Source organism: Ixodes scapularis, unplaced genomic scaffold (genome assembly GCF_016920785.2).
Source record: "Ixodes scapularis isolate PalLabHiFi unplaced genomic scaffold, ASM1692078v2 PGA_scaffold2__306_contigs__length_199485367, whole genome shotgun sequence".
Lineage (NCBI taxonomy): Eukaryota > Metazoa > Arthropoda > Arachnida > Ixodida > Ixodidae > Ixodes > Ixodes scapularis.
Genome location: NW_024609857.1, coordinates 43,947,364 through 43,969,376, shown reverse-complemented (window position 1 = coordinate 43,969,376; position 22,013 = coordinate 43,947,364). Strand labels below are relative to the sequence as shown.

At 42.5% G+C, this 22,013-nt stretch overlaps 1 protein-coding gene across 1 annotated transcript in view; it reads left to right on the top strand.

Moving 5' to 3' along the window:
- Positions 1-18,834, top strand: part of LOC115311315 (MFS-type transporter SLC18B1) — a 228,527-nt gene extending 209,693 nt beyond the window's left edge. Inside the window, exons 8-16 of the mRNA XM_040504104.2 lie at positions 3,424-3,492; positions 3,593-3,692; positions 3,995-4,149; positions 5,925-6,023; positions 10,753-10,841; positions 17,040-17,135; positions 17,208-17,282; positions 17,650-17,743; positions 18,324-18,834. Of these exons, the coding sequence (XP_040360038.2) occupies positions 3,424-3,492; positions 3,593-3,692; positions 3,995-4,149; positions 5,925-6,023; positions 10,753-10,841; positions 17,040-17,135; positions 17,208-17,282; positions 17,650-17,743; positions 18,324-18,395 (849 nt within the window). The 3' untranslated portion in view covers positions 18,396-18,834. The remainder of the gene's footprint in view (positions 1-3,423; positions 3,493-3,592; positions 3,693-3,994; positions 4,150-5,924; positions 6,024-10,752; positions 10,842-17,039; positions 17,136-17,207; positions 17,283-17,649; positions 17,744-18,323) is intronic.
- The last annotated feature ends 3,179 nt before the right edge of the window (positions 18,835-22,013 follow it).

Genomic DNA, 22,013 nt, shown 5'->3' with positions numbered 1-22,013 from the left:
ACGAAACTGGTCTTGCCGTTCTGAAGGCCGGTTCTCACATGCAGCGAAGCGCTGATGTAGCGCTACTCACGTGTCGTCAGCTACTTATCGTCTGCCGTGAGCAACAGTTTTGACGGTGCGATACAAAGCTGGTGAACCCTGCCGTCAGCACGCGCTTAGCGCGAGGTTAGCGCTATGCTCGTAGCGCTCCGCTGCATGTGTGAACAGGCCTTTATCCTATCAGAGGCTATAGTGCTATTAGGAGCTGCGGTGTCGTAAAGATACTTAGGGCTGCAACCGTTGGGGGACGCTGATCTTTCATAAAAACCTCTAAGCTATCACTTGATACCCCTTATCCAGGTAACGAATTTGCCAGAAACATGCGCATTTCGATTTCAATGTTCGAGGACAGATTCCTGTGAAGATTTCGCACTATGTTATGCGCGTTAAATTAGTACACTGCTAAAACTGTCTTGAACGTATCCTGGGAAAAATTAATACAACCGTCTAGGTCACACCCGCTGACAAACTGCGAGGTTTTTGGCGATTGATAAATGCCTTCGGGGAAGATAATCCTCACACTGGCAAATATCTTGGAACTAAATTTAAAAAAGAGGTGTGTTGAGCAAAAATCAGTATAATATATTTTACTAGAATAGAAAGTTGGGCGAGTTTGTGAGAATCCATTTGAAAAACAGCGCGAAAGACACACGGACAAGAAGGAGAGACACAGGACGAGGCGCTGACTATCAACTATATATTTAGAAGAAATAATCCTCACACTGGCAAATATCTTGGAACTAAATTTAAAAAGAGGTGTGTTGAGCAAAAATCAGAATAATATATTTTACTAGAATAGAAAGTTGGGCGAGTTTGTGAGAATCCATTTGAAAAACAGCGCGAAAGACACACGGACAAGAAGGAGAGACACAGGACGAGGCGCTGACTATCAACTATATATTTAGAAGAAATAATCCTCACACTGGCAAATATCTTGGAACTAAATTTAAAAAAGAGGTGTGTTGAGCAAAAATCAGAATAATATATTTTACTAGAATAGAAAGTTGGGCGAGTTTGTGAGAATCCATTTGAAAAACAGCGCGAAAGACACACGGACAAGAAGGAGAGACACAGGACGAGGCGCTGACTATCAACTATATATTTAGAAGAAACACGGAGAAATTCACGCGAGGACGACTTCGTCTTTTTCCTCTTTCACCAGTCATTCACAATTTTGCACGCAACATTGTAAATCATATCAAATTAAAACACACCAGTACACTAAATCACACCAACACAGGTAATCGCCTCGCGTCTCCTTCCTCCTTTCTTCTTTCTTCGATCTTCAATCTCAATCTTCAAGTCTCTGGTCAGCCCATGTCCAAAAAAAACCATCTCACTGTCCACTAGGTTAATGGATGGTTGGCTCACGCACCCGGGTTTTCGTTTTGCTATATGGTAAGCTTCTACTACCTCCCTCGATAGCTGGTCTTTGTGTTTAAACAGCATGTTTGTGTCGCTAAATCGTGGCTGACATCCACAATCCCGGCAGTGGACAGCTATATGGAAGTACGCGTTACCCTTTAATCAACTGTGGTGCTCGCGTAGGCGAATGTTGAGGCAACGTCCCGTCTGACCTATATAAGAGTGACCGCATGAGAAAGGTATTTCATAAACGGTCCCCCGTGCACAGGACACGAACTTCATGCCATGCTTTACGCGACATCCAAAAAGTTCTGGCTTGCTTTTCCTGCCAGCAAGCTTATTAACCGCGTTTATAATCCCGCTTAGTTTGTTACGCGCTGAAAAAATTACGTTGACCCCATACCTCGAACCGACTCCCTTTAACCCGTGTGAAAGACGATGGATATAGTAGAACAATAAGTGAAGTGTTAGAGACTTTCGCGGAGGAAGGGTTACGACTGTGTTTCACCTCCGAGACTCCTAAGGAGTACAAAATCCAATTTTTAAATATCCTTGTTGACGTGAAAGAAGATCATGTATGCTGGATCGACGAAGAAATTACTAGACTATCGTTCGGCACACTCAAAACTCGTAAAAAACGGTATGGCGTATTCTTGCTTACAGTCAGCATTAACAAAAACTTGTTTTTATAAGATGAAGGAAAGCTTCTCAGCACAGATCGCAAGACTCCGAGACTCTAATTTTCCCGACTCAGTTATTACTTCAGACTGCTATAAGGTGACTCGGTACATGAAGATTGATTCCAGAAAACCTGACAAAGAAAAGGCCATGATAGACAAAAAGAACGTCGCCGTTATTCCTTATATCCATCGTCTTTCACACGGGTTAAAGGGAGTCGGTTCGAGGTACGGGGTCAACGCAATTTTTTCAGCGCGTAACAAACAAAGCGGTATTATAAACGTGGTTAATAAGCTTGCTGGCAGGAAAAGTAAGCCAGAACTTTTTGGATGTCGCGTAAAGCATGGCATGAAGTTCGTGTCCTGTGCACGGGGGACCGTTTATGAAATACCTTTCTCATGCGGTCACTCTTATATAGGTCAGACGGGACGTTGCCTCACATTCACCTACGCGAGCACCACAGCTCATTAAAAGGTAGCGCGTACTCCCATATAGCTGTTCACTGCCGGGATTGTGGATGTCAGCCACGATTTAGCGACACAAACGTTCTGTTTAAACACAAAGACCAGCTATCGAGGGAGGTAGTAGAAGCTTACCATATAGCAAAGCGAAAACCCGGGTGCGTGAGCCAACCATCCATTAACCTAGTGGACAGTGAGATGGTTTTTTTTGGACATGGGCTGACCAGAGACTTGAAGATCGAGATTGAAGATCAAAGAAAGGAGGAAGAAGACGCGAGGCGTATACCTGTCCTGGTGTGATTTAGTGTACTGGTGTGTTTTAATTTAATATGATTTACAATGTTGCGTGCAAAATGGTGAATGACCGGTGGACGAGGAAAAAGACGAAGTCGTCCTCGCGTGAATTTCTCCGTGTTTCTTCTAAATATATAGTTCATAGTCAGCACCTCATCCTGTGTCTCTTCTTCTTGTCCGTGTGTCTTTCGCGCTGTTTTTCAAACAGAACAATATAACTGAGAAACAATGTTACGCTTATCTTTTTGTTCTCAATGCATAATGGGACAATCCCCAATTATTTTATTCTTTAAATTAGTCTTAAAGGAGAATAATTTTCTACCTAGAAACAAGTGAGCTAAACTTTACTTAAGTTTGTATAATATTTATAGTTTTACATTATTAAGGCATTTTGCTAGAGTAAGAGATCGAGACGGTGCTAAATTTAAAATAGTCGAATTGTTTGGTTGACGACCTGTATAGTTTGAAAGATAAAATATTTCATAGAGTATTTCAATTTTAAATCAAGGACAGTAACTTCCGTTGAAAATATTTTTTTGGGTTCACGAGTGTCCTTATAATTTCCTTTTCATCAACTTTAAATCAGGCGTTCCTGGAGTTCCTGTGGGGATCAGGCAACATGGTGGGTTCCGCCATCGGTGGAGCACTCATTGACGTAAGTAGACAAAAATGGCCGTCCCTCGGTGTGAGATGTTAAAATAACTCCGCTTTTCATCCCTAATCCGTCTATTTGATATGTTCCCTATCGCAAACAGGTATGGGCCTTTCCCCTTCCCTTCTTCGTGCTGGGCACCATCACGATACTGCTATTTCCTGTGATTTGGAGTATGGGTTCTAAACTTAACAGCGTTGGAGGTAAGTTCTCCACGCGCACTCATTGGTCACCTCTTGTATACCGCATCGAGATGCACTCTCGACGTTAGCACTGTCTTGTTTAAGTCTGCTTAACAAACAGGACCGTTAAGCGAAATCATGCTCGGATGGATAGGGCTTCAGGACATTTGTCGTTGAAAACTAATCAAAAGGTCACCGTTCACTTGGGTTTCTAGGACACCTCGGTCTATCGCATACACGCTTGGACGTCTATAAGGGTGTAGTGATTACAACAATACCTCTGTGAAAACAACTTGTATTTTTTTTAAATATTTTCCCAACAGGAGAGGTGGCGTCCGAAGAGTGCGCAGATCTACCTCACCTCAATTACAACAAATTCTTTCGAGATCCAGAGTTTTTGGTGGCCATGATATCACTCATGCTGAGTTGGATTATGCTAGGCTTCAACGAACCCACTTTGGAACCTAGTCTCAGAGATGTAAGTATGTCTTTTAATTCCCTTAAATGTACGCTGCTATTTAGACGTATCTATTTTTTCATCGAAATCCGCATCTTGTTTTCTAAAAAGGTATCTTGCTTCAACATGCTACACATGCATCACTATAGTTAATATTTACAATGTGGTGCAGTTGCCATGTGAAAAAATAAAAGTCGTTTACAAATATCTGTAGTGCCTAATTAGAGCGCAGCTCTTGAGGTATTTTGATTCTGCCATATACCGTGCTAAGGAATTTGATATATATATATATATATATATATATACCTCTCCTCCTCTCCTCCTCGTCATAGAAATGCCACCGGCAGCCACATTTGCATATATATATATATCTATATCTATATATATATATATATATATATATATATATATATATATATATATATATATATATATATATATATATATATATATATATATATATATATATATATATCAGGGTGTCGAACCGGAACCTAACCGGTATTTTTTCCGGACCTGAACCCGAACCCGAACCGGAAAAAAAATAACGGTTTCCGGCTCATGTCAAAACGGTTCGGCCACGCGCTGTTGACAATGAATGTGCTATCAATGCCATTTCTTTTTTAAGTGTCGTCAACTGACGCACACCTCGCTTACATATTTTTCTTCTCCACTCCGTCTTAGGAATATAAACACTGCATCCATGAATCTTGACAAACGCTGCATCCATGAATCTTGACATAGGAACCAGTATTGCGCTGGTCGCGGCTTGCACGAAAAAAAAAAAAGAATTAAAAGACTGTGCAAAAAAAATAAAAAAATCGCGTCACGGGATTTTATTTTTCTACAATCTCGTAAATCCTAAATGCTGCTGTGTGCTCATTTCATAACACGTTTCTAGAACGCGCGAGTTCTTGAAGCTTGCTTCCATTGGAACCCGTATTTTTTTCGGTTCGACACACTGATATATAATATGCAAATTTGGCTGCCGGTGGCATTTCTCTGAGGAGGAGGAGAGGAGGAGAGCCCCTTCACCTCCTCCGGTTACGCCGACGCCGACGCCGCAAAACACGGGAACGAGCGCCTAAGAGCTGCGCTCTAAAAAATAATGGTTCTTTCTTAGACGATATACACTGGGTATTTGTTTTGCCAGTCAGATCTATAACACAGAATTACAATCAATTCCAGCTTCTTGAATGGCGGTTTAGAGAGCATGAATTTCGCTTCGCTTAATATGGTATTGGTGTCTGCGCACTATGTGGCCAATTTGAACTCTTCAGTATGGCTGCAAGCCTGAGATTCTTTACGAGCATGCGTCGGGATATACATGCAGTCTAACCAATCCATAAAAATCTCAAATTATCGCTTCATTGTTCTGTCGTGTGTACACCAACATGGGCAGTATACTTGAAGAGTTCTTGGTTAATTTATATTGTATGTTGAGACCAGGGAAGGATGCAAGCCATAAAAATGTATTATTTTCAATTAAGTGGTTTCTGCAGGCTGGGAAGACAATTCGTATACACTGAGTAAGTATGACTAGTTCTCGTATTCTAGCTTATGTATTACATGCAACAACAAACTCAAAACCATTGAAACATGCCGCAAATATCGTAGCGCAGATAGCCTCTTTTCAAATCAGAAGCGCTTCACCTGTTACTTTACTTTGCAGCCTTTTCTAAATATCGTATTTAATGGATCTCCGTTTAGTATCAGGGAGAGTGAATAATGTTAATTCATTCAGGAAAACACCGGGGTGCCACTCTGAAGTCACACAATTCTCTTCTTTTTTTCAGTTTAATCTGACCAGCACTGGTACTGGCGAAGTGTTCACGGCGCAGTTTGCCAGCTATGCAGTAGGAGGAATAATCGCTGGCACAATGTGCGCTTTTGATGTAAGCAACGTACGCATATTATACCAACCCCATAATGGCGGTTCAAACCGGCACGCAAAAGGTCGCCCTGAATAATGCGGAGAGTGGAACCCGTTTTTGTTCGTTTGTTTTTCACACTCGCAGCCGGAAAAACTGAATGTATACAGAATCGCCTGAACCATCTAGAGAGGCAGGCCAGCACACAGGCGACGTGCAGAAGGGGAGGCGAGTTAAGCAGGAAAGGGAAAAACGCATATTCTTCTCTAAGGGGGGGGGGGGGGAGGGAAGGAGGGAAAAAAGCACCCTTTGGGAGATTTTTTAGTGACTTTGAGGGGGAGCGTGCAACCAAAGCAACTGAATCCAAAGCTCCCCTTGTCCTTTTGTAGTGTTACCGAGATGCGATATGCGCCCCCTCACCCCACCCCGCACTGGCACCTCTTCCGCGCAAGGTTCGTGAGGAGGGCGAGGTAGGTGAACCACTTCTTCTGATCGGCTACTGCGAAGCGAAAACCCGGCGCTCTCCGGCCTCCCAAGTGGAAACCCCTTTTTTGTTTTTGTAACTTCACCTGGCCGTTTTTGCCCATAAGCGTGTATGGACGAGATGTGAAGGGACAGCGCGCCAGGACGCCGGAGACGGAAAGGTTCAGAGGGAAATGAAAATAGACAACGACGGCCGGGAGCGGGAGAAGAGACACCATTTGTGGGATTTTAAAGTTGCGAGGATACAAGGGGAGAATAAAACAAAGCAACTGCTTCTTAAGCATCCTTTTGTCCTTCGGTTGGGTTCCCAAGATGCGATTAGCACCCCCGTTCCCTCCAACCCCACCCCACCACCCTCAAGTTTGAAGTGAGGCGCCAAAACAACGAGGACACAAGGAGAGAAGCAGACAGGGCGAGGCGCACTTTCAACTGAAATATTTTAGAAAAACACAGAAACGCAAGCTATGCCCAATGTACACGTGCGCATGGGTAAGAAAAAAGATAGAACGAAGCCTAGCGCGTTTTCCTACGTGACACGTTCATCTTGAAGGAATGTATACTCCCTATCAGATAGAGATGAAGATGGGGCGCTGACACAGACATCGGTGCCACGAGATCTTATGGTGAAGGCCTCCAAGATTTCGCGAGCGATTTTTGTTGCGCCGCTTCTAACAAGAATTGTTGGAAGCGGCGCCCCATCTCAGCGCCCCATCTTTATCTCAATCTGATAGGGAGTATACTCTCCTTCAAAATGAACGTGTCACGTAGGAAAACGCGCTAGGCTTCGTTCTACCTTTTTTTCTTACCCATGCGCACGTGTACATTGGGCATAGCTCGCGTTTCTGCGTTTTTCTAAAATAAAGTTCAGTTGAAAGTGCGCCTCGTCCTGTCTGCTTCTCTCCTTGTATCCTCGTTGTCTTGGCGCCTCACTTCACGCATGTACAACCAACTAACCCAACTCGCCGTTTTAAAACACCCTCAAGTTTTGCGAGGAGGGCGGTGAGGGACAGTTCAGCGCTTTCTGAGGCCGGACAATGTTCAATATATTCAACTTTAGACCCGGAAAGCAGGACCCCGCAAATCGTCACGTTCACATGACCGTTGTCGTCACTCCTCTCCACCCGGATTTTTCCTGGATCAGTTTTCGCCCGTTTTTATGGTTGGTTTAGGCCTCCCATTTAAGGGCGGTCCAAACCAAGCTGTCTGCCGGAACCGTGGGACCCGGAGCACGTCACCGGTGACCTCACATTGAAATTACACCCCTCTCCCGGTTTTTCTTCAGGAGTCGTTTTGCAAGCTGGTTTAGACCGGGCTATACTCAGTAAAATGAGCTAAAAAAACCGGGGTCTGTGCCTCGTAAGCAGATATGTTTGTCGTTGGGCTCATTTACCGGACGGTGTTACATCATAAAATACGAGGTATAGCTCTAAGCCTGCGAAATGAGAAAACAAAATACTTAAAATCTTGTACACTGGTCCCCGGCCCGGAGAGCAGAGTCGATTCCAGACTCACGCTATCTGACCTACCCCCGCGTGACGCGCAGATGGTGATAAAAAAAAAAAAAGAAACCATAACGATGGATGGTAATGAAATCGAAGATTACCTTTCAGTAGTCAAACCCTCGTCTTAAACTAAGTGTATCCAAATTAAGGGTAAAGCCGCAAGTAAAATAAACCAGTAAACGCGGTTGAACAAACTCGCGGTCACTGCGTCCCTCGCTTGTCTTCGGTTTCATACTTCTAGAGCGTTGTCGAACAATTCGATCGTGTCACGTGGTTTATCGGCCGCGTTTCCAATACGCGCTGCAAGGAGGAAACGAGCGCGTCGATCGTCTGCAAGCGTCTCTGCCTTTCGCCTGCTTTTCTCCTCGCCTGTCGACAACGCAGCGCATGCGCACTTGCGATCAGTCGGCACGGGAGGCGTCTGCAATTAAATTGCAAACACTCCCCTTGGTTTTAGATGTACCCTCTCTACAATGTAGACAATCCACCTTCTTTCCAAGGGCTTACGACTCCAACCCTCGGCAAAAGCACGCAACGTAACTGGCTGATCGACTCCGTCGTCTATTTCAGCGTACCGCGTTTGCATTTCCAAACATTTATTGTAATTTTCCACACATTGAGATCACCCCCCAGAAAAAAAAAAAAAGCACAAAAGGTCCTAACCACTTAAAATATTGATTTCAAAGACTATAATAAGCGGGCCACTTGCAGGCACTTTACAGGATATTTCATTATCGATGCAACAGTATATATTGCATAGAACTGAATTTTATATGCCACCGCAATAACGATAGACCGGCCTGAAAAAAAGCACAGTATTGCCGCTTGGCAGAGTTTCAATCCCCAGCAATGTAAGTAGTAGTGGAAAAACGAAATGGGAAAAAAGGAAAATACCGTGTCTACGAGAAAAGGCTGGAAAAACACGCGGAACAGCTGTGAAATCCAGAGCAAAAGTTTGGCATGCTGCAAAAAACAAATTAGGGCAAACACTTCACAAAGATCCGCACATTCTACGGAACAGCCAAGCAGAAAAGGCGCACATTTTTGTTGATATATTATATCGTAGTAGTGTCGCGAAAGTCTTTTTACGAACCCAAAAACCGCATTTAGGAAGGTAAAACCAGACATGCACATGTTACCCTCAAAAGTAAGTAAATAACGTTACTCGTTACTTGCTCAGAAAGAGACTAAATACGTTACTCGTTACCAATTTCGCAAAGGTACGCGTTGCTTTACCTCAAAAGTAGCGAGTAAATTCGTTACTCGTTACTTTTCTAGAAAAAGTAACTAAAAACGTTACACGTTACCAAAAACGTTATTAGGCAGAAGTAACTCGTTGCTAGTAACGCGGTACGTACATGCCTGTGGAAAACGGGGATACTATGCGATGAACTGGCGCTTAAATTCTACATTGGTTTTCGAAAAAAAAAAATGCAATAATGAGCGTACCTAAACCATGTATTTTATACTTCACACCCCCACATTGCTATATCAGAAAAAAAGTATGTATTATTATTTTATTGAGGTATTTAGCGCACAGGGTAAAGAGAAGGGCAGGGCATGAAAAGAGCGCTACTTACAACTACGTTTACTGACAAGAAAGGAAGAGAGAAAAAAAAAAAAATAACCCGCCGCGGACTCGTGCATCTACCACAGCGCCGTGAATGATAGCGGCCAGTTCATCCAGGCTCGTGTGGGCCCTTCATTGTTTGTTCAAGAAATTCCCTGTCTTTGTTTGATAGCGGTACGGATTCAACACTAACACAGTTCGTGTCCTCACGAAGGATTTAGAAGGCCTCCAATACCTCGCGGGTCAATTTGTCTTTGTTCTTCGCCAAGATGTTGGTCTCACGGAATGATGGTCTGCACGTGCTTTTTCTGCAATGGAGAGGAAGATTTCCGCCCACTGTAGCCTTCAAGGAGTCATCATGCTCCGGGAGTCGGTCATTGAGGCATCTGCCCGTTTGGTCTATGTAGCCCTTGCCACACGGAAGAGTATCTTATATACGACGCCCGAAGCGCATGGAAGAAATTTGTTTGCATGCTTCTTGGTGCACGTGGGTTTTGTAGTACCCTCAGCATGCGTATTCACTCTAGCGCGAATTTGGCTCATTTTTTGTGGTGCTGAAAAAACTACTCTGACCCCATAGCGGCTTGCGACGTTTTCTTAAATTATCGGACATCCTGTGCAGGTGCGTATTACTAATGGCCTTCTTTTCTCTACACTCGTCTTGTTAGACTGGAAGCCTTTTGCCTTATTCACTAGAGCGTTTACCACATCAGCCAGTAGGGCTGACGAATAGCCGGCTCTTCTTAGCCTCTCTACTTGCATAGTGAAGCTGGCTGACATGGTATGAAGACAAGACTTCCTTAGTACCGAGCCCAGAGACGTTAGAGCTGTGCCCCTCTAGATGAATTCTGAGTGCGCTTTTTGAGTGCTAAATACCTCAATATGTTAGACTACCAACTAGCCCAAAAGTCAACTTTACTGTATTATTATTATTATTAATATTATTACTTATGATTGTCAGTATTATTAATTATATGATATTCTAGTATTATTCTTTATCATTTTAATTATTATTATTATTATTATTATTACATTGGTCTGATTGTGAAATATGGCTGACGTTCTTCCTACAGTCTTCAACTCCTAGCTCAGATTTGTCCTTTCTAAATCTGCAAAGTTAATCAAAACATTAATTCTTAAAACATTGTAAAACGTTCCTAATTCCCACTTATTCTGCTTTTTTGTTTTAATCCTGTAGCTGGAATTATTCTACGTAGTTCTGGGAACTTCATTCTCTGCAATGGGCTACTTACTGGTTGGGCCTGCACCATTCATGCAGCACATTCGGTAAGATTGGACAATTCCTGCCTTCATTATATTCCACATATATGCCGTCAAACATGAGCTAACACTTAAGAAAAAAAGTTAGAAAAAACATGCGCCGCGTTTGCTGGTGTTGAGTGTCAGTGTGTGGAAATTATGTCCCATAAATTGAAGAACATTCAATAGTGTCGAATTGACTCTACGCTGAAGCAGTCTATAAAATGCAAGTACAGAGCAAATGATTGATTAAAAAAAAAATGACGCGGAGCCTAGCAAAGCGGGACTAGATTTCCCTTGAAGGGTAAATCCTGTACATTTTCTCGATTCAACGGCTACGATGATTTTCAGTCAAGGAAATGTACCTAAATTACGAGGCGTCATTTTTTTTTTTTGTGTATTTTTGTAGGTATCTTTTTTGAAAGCTTTATTTCGGGGATTTACGGCGAAACCGAAACTACCGGCTCTATCATAATGGCAACCCTTGTGATCGGCTTCATGGTCATCATGGGGCGCAAAACTCGTAACGCGGTACCGCAAAATGTGCGACTGGCCTAGTACCAAGGGCAGTTCCGATCAGTCGGGTAAGATGCTACGATAAAGGGGTACGAAAACGAAATTTTAGCTCTTATTTCTTTGTTTAGGCAGAAACTATGTTGTGTCAGCACCTTAGAAACACCATTGTTCCACTCGTAAACGCACAATTAATTTTAAAACGAATAAAACAATTTCTCAATACAACCTGGTAGTTGGGGATGTCGATGTGGTTATGGCGTTGAATGCATCCCGCCCCAGTGCCACTCACGGAAGTACAGCCAAAATATATTGACAACTTGGGCTCGGACGGACGTGCATTTCACACCATCAAGGTCGCCGTTCTTAGCAGACGATATGTAGGAGCTTAACCTAGGGATGCGGGGCCTCTTTCATGCAAACTATACCAGAAGTGTCCCTAGTCTACTCAAAATACTGTATTTCAAATATATTTGGTAGTATTTTGATATCTTGCAAATACATTTTGAGTGCTACTCTATCATGATTACATTTCTCACTATCCTGTACTAGGTATCTCAAATAGATTTTGAAACCGTATAAGAAGACAAATTCGCTCGAATGATCGACGTAACTAGGTATCGTCAGACTCCAGGGCAGAGCTGAACCGATTGAAAACTTGGAGCCAAGTGACCGAACACAAAACAGGAAAGGCACGAGCAAAACGCAGCTTTCAAATGTCAAGAAAAGCTGGATGGCTCAGAGAACGCCCGCCTCTATGTGTCGTCTTGTCCACCTTATTTTTCCTAAGCTGTTTTTGAATGGAACTTTACGCTTTTAGCAGGCGAATCACTCGTGACGCCATCACGATTGCACAGTCAGACCTCGCCTTTTGTCTGGAGCTAGAGTATAGTTCTGTCGGCGGAGGATTGTGACGCCAACGCTCCGGACGATCTCAATAAATCATTTTCGGAAATCGCAGATTCAGAGGCTACCAAGATGAAAATGCGAGAACGCGTTTTTCTACGAGCGCAAGCACTCCCTCGGCCAAAGTCGCTGGACTCTGCTGGTTTTATTGAGCTGCGGTGACCTAGATTGGGCTTTACCAAAGCTCTTTGTGTGCCGATTCTGGCTTGACGTTGGCTCCGAAGTTCGATCAGAAGATTTCCTTTCATCTTCTTCCAAATGCGCGCATTGCTTCGTCCTCAAAATCCTCCAGTTTTCCACCGGGTGGAGTAATTTATAAACTATAGTCGTGACAACCTAAGTGGTCAGGGAAAGCTCCTCCCATCTCTTTCCACTTTAGAAGAGCGAACGCTTGCGAGAAGGTTGTTCCTCTCCGGCACTCGCTCTAGAGTGGAATGGTGTGGAATGAGCTTCCCCTCAACTCTTAACTTATCACCGGCTATTGTGGATTCTGATTCTGAAATCTTGACCGTCTTGCCCTCAGTGCGTGAAGAGTAGTTTGATCTGGTGCACAAGGGGGCAGGGAAAGGGGATTTAGACGCGATTTTGTGGACACTTTCTTGTATTTCCCTCTTGACCTTTCTAATAATCTTTATTTTTGACATGTTGAAGGTACAGGTGCTTCTACTAGCTTTTGACTAGGAGGACAAAGTACTCGCTCTTGTTGTTAACCAGCGACAGAGGCTGCTCTCCTGGAGTAGATGTTTTTCCTGAGCGGGCACGTGTGTCGTTCACTCCCGTACTCATCAATAAGTTTGGCTGCCTGATCAACTTCTAGATTGGCTCTTATATCCCCAGAATCGCGGCGGGGCGTATTGCGAATTTATTGCGAAATGCGTCATGAGCCGACACTGCCCTCAAACAAAAGCACGGCACGTTCCATATCTATATCACACCAGTCCCGTTTTTTTTTTTTTCTTTAATATTTCTTCACGCATTATGTGGCCTATCCCGAATTATTTCAGACTGAACTTCAATGCTTCATCTAAGGGTCATAACAAATACAGCAAAATTTGATTTTCAGAGAAGTCATCACAAATAGAGCACCTTTTTTCACTTATTTTTATATTACCTAGTTGCAAGCCTCGCGTAGTATATACGAATGTATTTTAATTACTTTTTCTAAGTACGTGTACTCTACTCAAGATAGTTCGCACTACTTGTTACTTGAATACTACTCTAAATACATTAAACAAGTGGGTATCTCGCATCTTATCTTAAATACGTTTCTTGAGTATTTGGCACAACAGTAATCCATACCGCCCCGCCTCCCCCCGCTCCCCGGATGCGATGTTAATTACGCGCTCAATTATGGCACCCAGTGAATACCTTACAATCCCAGCATGCAGATATTGCCATCGCTGGGTACGGTTATTTTGACTTCCTGGTTCGCTGGAGTTCCTACTTCTACGGTGTGAAACTAAACGATAAACCGAACGCACACGGCAGATAAAATACCGGCATAACCGCGAATGACGTTACGGGAAAACTATTGTATAGGACATAGGGCGCACAGTCCTCAGAAATTACTACTAGTCGAGATTGTCACGCGTTGGCGCCGCCAAGCGTCAATGCTCTCAACTACAGTAACCTTGGCCGTGCAGAGGCCCTTGACGCCATGAGCGCAATACGCAGTGAGCTCCTCGTTGGCCGATTTTGAAGCGAGAGGCAGAGAGCTCGCAGCTACGTCATTTCATTTCCGCACCCTTTTCCTACACATTCATAAAGTTGTCGGACAAAAAGCGAATTTGCCATGATGAACCCAGGCTCATAAAGAGCCGCCACTAATCTTCTGAGAAGAACTACAATCTCGGTGGAGTGCAATGAACGTTGTAGAAAACTTGTAGAAGTTAATGGCAAGCTTGCCTTGAGCAGGAACGGACTAAGCAATTGCCGGCAGTGATTGCAATCTCGGCACCACGACGCGCTTGAGCGAGCACGGAGTCTATAATCTTCGTCTCGATCGGTGAAGAGCAGTAAATAACTATAGCCTCTAAAACAAATCATAACAAGCATAAATCGTCCTCTCGGACAGTTCAGAAGGCAACAGAGAAACACGTCAGATGAAGTGGTAGAGGGAACGAGAAACTTCCTTGAAAACGAAAATGTCATTTGAGCATAAGGTTGCTTGACAAACAGCCAACCCGCTGAACGCCTGCAGAGAAGCTAGTGGTAGCATTTTTAATATTGGTTTTAGAGTGGATCCCGGTTTTCCATTTGTGTATATATTGGCACTGATCGTATTTAGTGTCCGTAAATCGATATCAGTCATTTACTTTGATTCGACTTTTGGCTTGAGTTTTCCTTTGATAGAAATGCGCCAGGGGAAATCCTCTGTCTGCCCCAGTTTTGGGTTAAAATCAGCACGGTACATTATCACCAGCTTGCCTGCGCACTGACTGTAATTTAAATTTAAGGCGTTCTGGGTTGCCGGGTGGAGTTCGAATGCGTATTTAACTAATTTCGTGACCATAACCGGCTTCCTTTATACATACTTATAAAATTCAAAGGTAATAAAACTATCAAACCGAAAATTACATTTTTCCAAACTATCGGCATTTTTTTTTTACCCGCATCTGCGTTAAATTATCATGTCATGAGAAGAGCAACTAATTCTCGCCAGATTAGGACTTCTGTTTAGGACAGCACTTTGCTTTCCGAGGAGCATGCATATATAGTGCCCTCGACAATCGCACGGAACCTCAATTAATGTTTTAACCGAGACTAATTTTTCCCGCCGATTTCCATCGAGCTTTGTAAAGTTTGGCTGTAACAGCCGGCTCTATCGACACCGAAACACTTACGATCAAAGGGAATCCTATGAAATGACTTCAGTCCCCCGGACAAACCTCAACTCACCCCCTTTAAAATTTTAGCCAAGTGCTTTACCGCCAGAGCTATGCAAGGTCGTCAATAGCGACAACGCAGGAGCAAGCTCCTTCGAGAGGAGCTCGAGTTAGCTCGCGCTCTTCGCAGCCTCTCCAGTCATGTAGCGCCATCTCACGGTGTGTGTCAGAAATGAAAGCGAATCGTCGGTAGGCGGTACCGTTTCAGACGCCCTTTCTTCTTTCCTGGAAGGCCTGTCGCACATTTTGCGCTTACCATCCTTGTCAGTATGATCCAATCAGCATAAATTTCCCTTAATCAGTTCGACCAATGAGAAGGAAAATGGTTTATCACTTCTCAAGTGCAATGCAGCTTCAGTGGCTAAATTACGTCCGTTTTTTTGTTACTTTCTGCTGCTGAGACAGCAAGCCAATAGACTACTTCCGAAATTCCCTGCATGTAACACTGCGTCCGTTGCATTACGTCCTTTCTGGCCATGAAGAGGAGAGGCATGGTTTCGATATCTATTGTTCCACTGACGAAGTAGTGCTCCTCAGCACAGCGTGAAAATAAGGTCAGCGCTCACTTGCATAGCACCCATTAGTCTTCGTGGGAGCCCATGTTGAAACACGAACCTCCAGCGTGCTTTGGGACCTGCCGAGACTTAACGAGGGGTAGGAGAGCTGCCGCCCGCGTCCCATACTTTTCTGGAAGCCTGGTTATGACTCCAGAGCGCGTCATGACTCTACCGGTTCACGGGTCATTTAAGAAACCTAGGATATTGAGACGATGAAACAAGCTGATCGGCCAAGTACACTTCTTCCTCTGTTTACCTGCGCACGAACTCTGATACGTCGGCTGTCCCAGATAAACGCATCCCATCATTATTTTCGTATTCGTAGGTAGCAGCTACAGTATTATACATCAAAGGAAAGTGCCATTTTTGAAAATACATGCACTGAATTTGGTCGCTACGGAATATCGTTAACTGAGCTTGGCAAATTGATACCTAAACCATGATGATTGAATTGCCCAGATTCTTTGCGCAGCGCAACACCCCTAGGATCACTGCGATTTTACGAGAGGTCTATTGGAGCTAGATACTCTCCAAAGGTATCGTAGGTTGAAATCATTAAATGAAAGAACAATGATTCGTGTTCCGAGTTAAGCGCGGGGATATTTTCCGAGGAACTTTTCAAAGATGGTGCATTTTGGAGAAGAAAAAACCTGAACGTGAATTCGCCTACTTTAATCTGCATTATTTACACAAAAACGAACGCTTCAAGCGTCTCGGGAGTCTATTGGCGTCGTAAGTACAAAACATATACATTTGTTTTAGATTTTGTCGAAGGTGTTTTTGTGCCATAACTTTTGGAATGTCAAAATGAAAATTTCGCTCTTGAGTTTTTGAGTAAATATAGATTATATGTAGAAACTATTAATTTTTCAATGCATGACTTCACGCGACAGATATTACACAAGTTCGGATTACGTATAGCTGTCGTTACGCACATGGCAAACATCCATATGTTATCGCAATAATCTGTTCGTTTGCTTTCTCCCTCGCGTGCGAGGACTTTAAGTGATTTAAGTATTAGTTTTATGTACGTTGTTTTTGTTAGCTATGCTCCTGCTTCATTTCATATGTAATCACTTGCTGACTTTTTTCTGCGTCTTGTAAAATTACGTGTATCTTTGTAACATTGTCAACTCGCTCAAATTGGTCGTGGCTATGCGTTATATTGTCGGGCATTAGGTTGAAGAATGGGGTATAAACCCTGGCCAAGTTATCCCTTCTACCATTTTCTTTTGTCTCTGGCCTCCCAATTTCTGCTGCAGTATTGTTGCTGTTAAGAAAAACACACAGAAAAACTTCATATTCTACTGTATTTTCGGTTTTATAATCCATCCCTGATTTTTTTTCTCCTTCCGTTGCTGCAGAAAACTTTGGGTGGTCTACATTTCACAGGTTCTCATGGGACTAGGGATGTCCGCTCAGTTCATTTGCGGATACTGCCGCGGGCTCAAACTGGTAGAGTAAGTTGCAGGAAGAGCGCTCACACATTTCTTACGGTCTCACATGTGATCATCTGCCTTTCTTTTTTTCAGAATTCGAGGATACCCGGATAGCATTCGCTCCAGCGGCTTTGTATCAAGTTCAGTGTTCACCTTCGCGGTTTTTGGGCAGGTTTCATTTCTGTACACCTTACCATTTTTAGTTGGGAATCGCGTATTTCTCTTCGTTGTCTTTTTTCTCTAAAGCATCTTAAGCAACCTTTCATACCGAAACACACCTGAAGAAACGCGAGTCGTATTTCTTTATGTTTATGTTTCTTGTTTTGTGAATGTTTTTTTTTTGCGCATTTATCAGCTACTTTTGCAATGGCACTTACTACAGAGCAACAATTAAATGTATGCCTCTGACTCTCTATCAACTATGCGTCTCTGAAGCTGGCGATGTCTAAATTCTCATGTGACGATGTATTTATCAGAGGCGTCTATAACTAATTATACTTCGAGCACCAATCGCCTGACTCTGTTGTCTCGACAGATCCATGGTGGCACCTCCTGTCGCTGGCTACTTGGTTGATACATTTGGCTACAGAAACGCAACGATGGCAATGTTTGGACTATTAGTGGCCTGGGTGAGATTCGATTTGATGAAGTGTTCTAACCTAAGTTGGCAATGCCTATGCTGTGTATCATTGTTGCTAAGAACGCAACGAACACATTAGGCCGTAATGGTCTAGGCTACATAAGCGCAACAGATAGCTTTTAAACAGTCGTAAATGGCAGCATCAATAATATATATTTCTCTCGTTAATGTTTATCGGAGTGATAGTATCAATGTTTTTTTCTTTTTTTTATGGCAGAAGCTAGAACAATAGAAGACCTATTGTTTTAGAAATATCTAGTGAAATTATTTAAAAAAAAACTTTAATCGCTTTTTTCATTTTCATTCAGGTTTCTTCCTAAGTAGTTTCTATCAGCATTGATGGTTTGTCCGGTATGTTTTGACTGAGATACTCTAACGAAGACAACAAGATTAAGGAAATATAAACTTATTTATTTTATCATCTGACTAGTTAGGCTGACGGGGCCTGAATAAGCATTGTCGAGTTGCAAAGGTACAACAGATGCTTTGAATCGCATTCGGCACGCTGCCGTGCATGTCTCGTTATATGCTAACCAGATCACTAATTACATTTTTTATTTTTCTTTCAGCTGCCTGTCCTGCTTGTGTTATGGTTGAAATCGATGTTTTTCGCCCACAAATCACGAAAGTTCATAATGTGACGAACGCACTTTAATGCAGAGCCTTCCTACTTTTTAAGAGTTTTGTAAGATTTAGTTAAGCCAGTCACTTAAAAGGTCAGGGCATTTTACTTCCTTTTTGTTTACTTAGTTCGCTTCACATTTTATTTTAATATTGTTGCTATGAAAACACAAATATCAAAACGGCATAAAATCTGAAATTAATATTTTGCTTTTTTTTCTCCTCCAGATAATAATGCGTTTTATTAGCTTCTAAATTACAGATATCGTATATTTTATGGGCCCCAATATTACGTCAAGCGTGCGTAGCTCTGTTTTGATTTTGCTTTTGTAAATACTTATCACTTTGTGAACTTGTGCTCTTCGCTTGTAATATTTTGCCGTGTCAGAATATTTAGACATGAGATTATGCCCTTTGTAAGGGAAGTACAACCGGAATAAATAGAGCAAAACAAAGGCACTGTCTCCAAGAGTCTTACTTAAAAGACACCATAAAGAGAAAAAAAGTGAAGGTCTAAGCCAAATCCTGAGCTGTCCGTTCCTATACTCATCTTCACGTATTGCCCGCTGCAAATCACTGGTAACTATAAAGCAGTTCCACCCGCAAGAAGTAGGCCCTTTTTGTTTTTCTTAGCCTCTTTTTATTCGTTTTGCTTAAGTCGGGCCTAGTCATTTTGCCTTGAGTTAAAAAGCGTACCTAAGCTGCACTTTTCTAAACCCCGTCTTTAGATTGCAGCGTGTTATGCTCCGTATACTCCGTGAAGTATAAAGATGTAAAAAGTAGGGATGCGTGTGATGAAAAGAAAAGAAACTGATGGGGAATAAGTTTTTTTTTTCTTCTCGAACATAATCACCGAAAAGAAAACGTGATTCAGTCTACAAACATGTGTTTGCAACGAGTGTCGAAATGGAGGTAATAATTGTGTCGAAACAAAAACTATAGCCATAATATGCTTACGTTGAAGGGGCTTCATTGAGAAAGCAGGAGGAGGAATAACAACTGCAGTCTACTAAATGCAAGGTTTTGTGAGAGAAACTGACCCTCAGTTTTTCGGCTCGCATAAACGAACTAGACATCAGAAAAAGCTCAAGATTTATGGAAAGCCCACTAAGAACCCAAGTGAAACTTTTCCCTATTTGGATTCTGGAACTAGAGATCAACTGGAATTGTTTCTGGAAATCTGAAATCCAGATTGTAAACTAAGGAAAACATTTTGAAAACTTGTACTCCATATTTAAACCAGGTAGATTTCCAGTTCGTAATCCAGATAGCGGAAACTTATACTGGGTTTTTTGGTAGGGAATGTGGCGCTAGTGGTAGTGATACAACGAGCAAGTGTGCGAACATTAGCCTATCTGTATTGAAAGATAAAACAAGAGGCGCGTAAAATTTCTGAGCTGTCGCTGTCCTAAACTTGTATTCGTAAAACAAAAAAAAAATGACAGCATGGTGTGGAGAAAGCCCGCTGCATTTATTTCTATAAAAATAATAGTTACCAAGGAAGGCAGCATAGCTATGCAGCTTGCTGGTAGCTTTTTTCATAAATATAAATTATGCAGGCACCCAGAATTCAATTTTTCGGTTTGATGAATCATAGACTCGGGTGGACGTTAGCTCACATAGGAAGTCAGTTTCCCGGTCGTATCTTTTGATACAGGTGACGTCAACTTCTCAAGCTTTCTCATTCTCTCACCACCGCTAGTGCCACATTCTCGCGGGGTTCAAGCTTTATATGCGCTATTTATGCGGACCAATGAATTGAGTTAATTTATTTCTGTCGAAGCCCTTATACTTGCTACGCCAAAAAAAAGAAAACAGCACGCCAGCGGTATAAAGTATTAAGCTCGGGCGCTTGAGGAAGTGTGCTCCTCGTTACCACGTGTTGGTTGCATTGCACTAAAACATTATCAACCCTTTTTTCGCTGTGCGGAATGGCTCGTGTGGCAGTAGAGCAAAAGAGTTTTAAAAAGGCTATATCAAACTACGTCTGGGAAATGTTGGCAATAGTAGACCTATTACTTTTAGTGATGTTTGATTTTTATTGGTGCAATGAATACATCCATTTAAAAACACCAAACTTTACATCTTCTATGACATGCTTTCCAAACAATACGGCTTCGACTGCTTCGTCAGCAGCAGTGCACAATGTTAGTGAACAAAAATATTGCTCCTATAATACACAAACAGGCATCCACTATTGCAACCGACAAGTGCATAGCTTTCAGTAAAATTACATCATGCTTGACGAACTATCGATTCATAGAAATGCAAGTAGAAGTAGCCCTACCTTAAAACCCAGTATAACTCTTCATTATATGGATTATGGAACTGAAAATCAAACTGTGATTGTTTCTGGAAACCATAAAGCCAGATTGCAGTCAAAGGAATAATTTCTGAGAACCTGAAATCCAGATTGAATCCAGATATATATTTAGTTTCATAATCCAGATAGCGAAAAGATAAACTTGGTTTTTAGGTAGTGAATACATGGCGTCTATAAGGAATAGAGCAAGTTAAACGTTTATCTATTGCCTCACCTCCCTCTATCTTCCAAAGGTACAGCTAAACCTATTACGAACAGAACAAAACCAAACTTGAAACAAACAACGATTGATAAAGTGCACATTTGCTGAAAAGATAATCTTTTCAAAAGAGAGGAACGTTCTAAAGCAGTAGGCTAATTGGGGCTACCCTGACTCCATGTTTAAGTAATTTCCTCTGTCGAATGTCACACCAAGACCCTTCAGATGAAGGTTTTAGCGCAAAAACACCCGCTTTTGCACTTTGTGTTTTCTAATACTGTTTCTACTTTGGTGTGTACAGTACCGAACCTTGACCAGTTTCGTTCGCAGGCACCGGTGGATGGTGGAACTTAAAGTAGGGGACAAGCAATTGGACGCACACAGCCCTTATTACCTCGTGAATGGTAGCATATGCTTTGCCGAATCGTCCACTTCTTTCGTTGACCACGCACTTGACAGGGTTCTGTATTCAGCGAGATTGGACAGCACTTTTCCAATATCAAGGCCTAACACCCCTGCCACTTATGTGATGTAATTCATAGCATAGCATACATCTTAACTCAAACACCTTCCTTTGCAGTTTGGGTTGAGCACATTGCGGCCGCATGCGCTGTATGACAAATGTAGTTACGTCGCTCACGTAGGATTTCTGCTGCTCTGTATTTTTTCTTTGAAATTAAGTAAAGTCTGGATGGCCATTTTAGACTTGCCTTGTGGCTTCGAAGATCTTATGAACCTCTGACAGAACAGCGGTATCTGACTCCGCCTCGGAAATAGCGCGGCCCACTGGCTCCAACACGCCGAAAGTGCATTGCACATCACGCGAAAATCGTCTTCGTCTAACACCGTTATTTTTATTCCTAAACTCACTTGAAGCTCAGTGGCAATAACGGGTTTTCGTAAAGTTTTTTTTTTGTCCTTTAAATGATCCTCCAGTGACATCAAGATGACCGGCCAGCGAGTTTCAGCTGATAACTTCGGTGTTTGATTTCCAATATAGAACCCGTCTTGCCTCTTTGCAAAGTGGGCCGCGACCACGTGATATTTATTTGCGTACAGTGGCCCAAGTTCTTGATAATATCAAGCGAGCGTCAACCTCCGGTTCGGCCAGCGCCG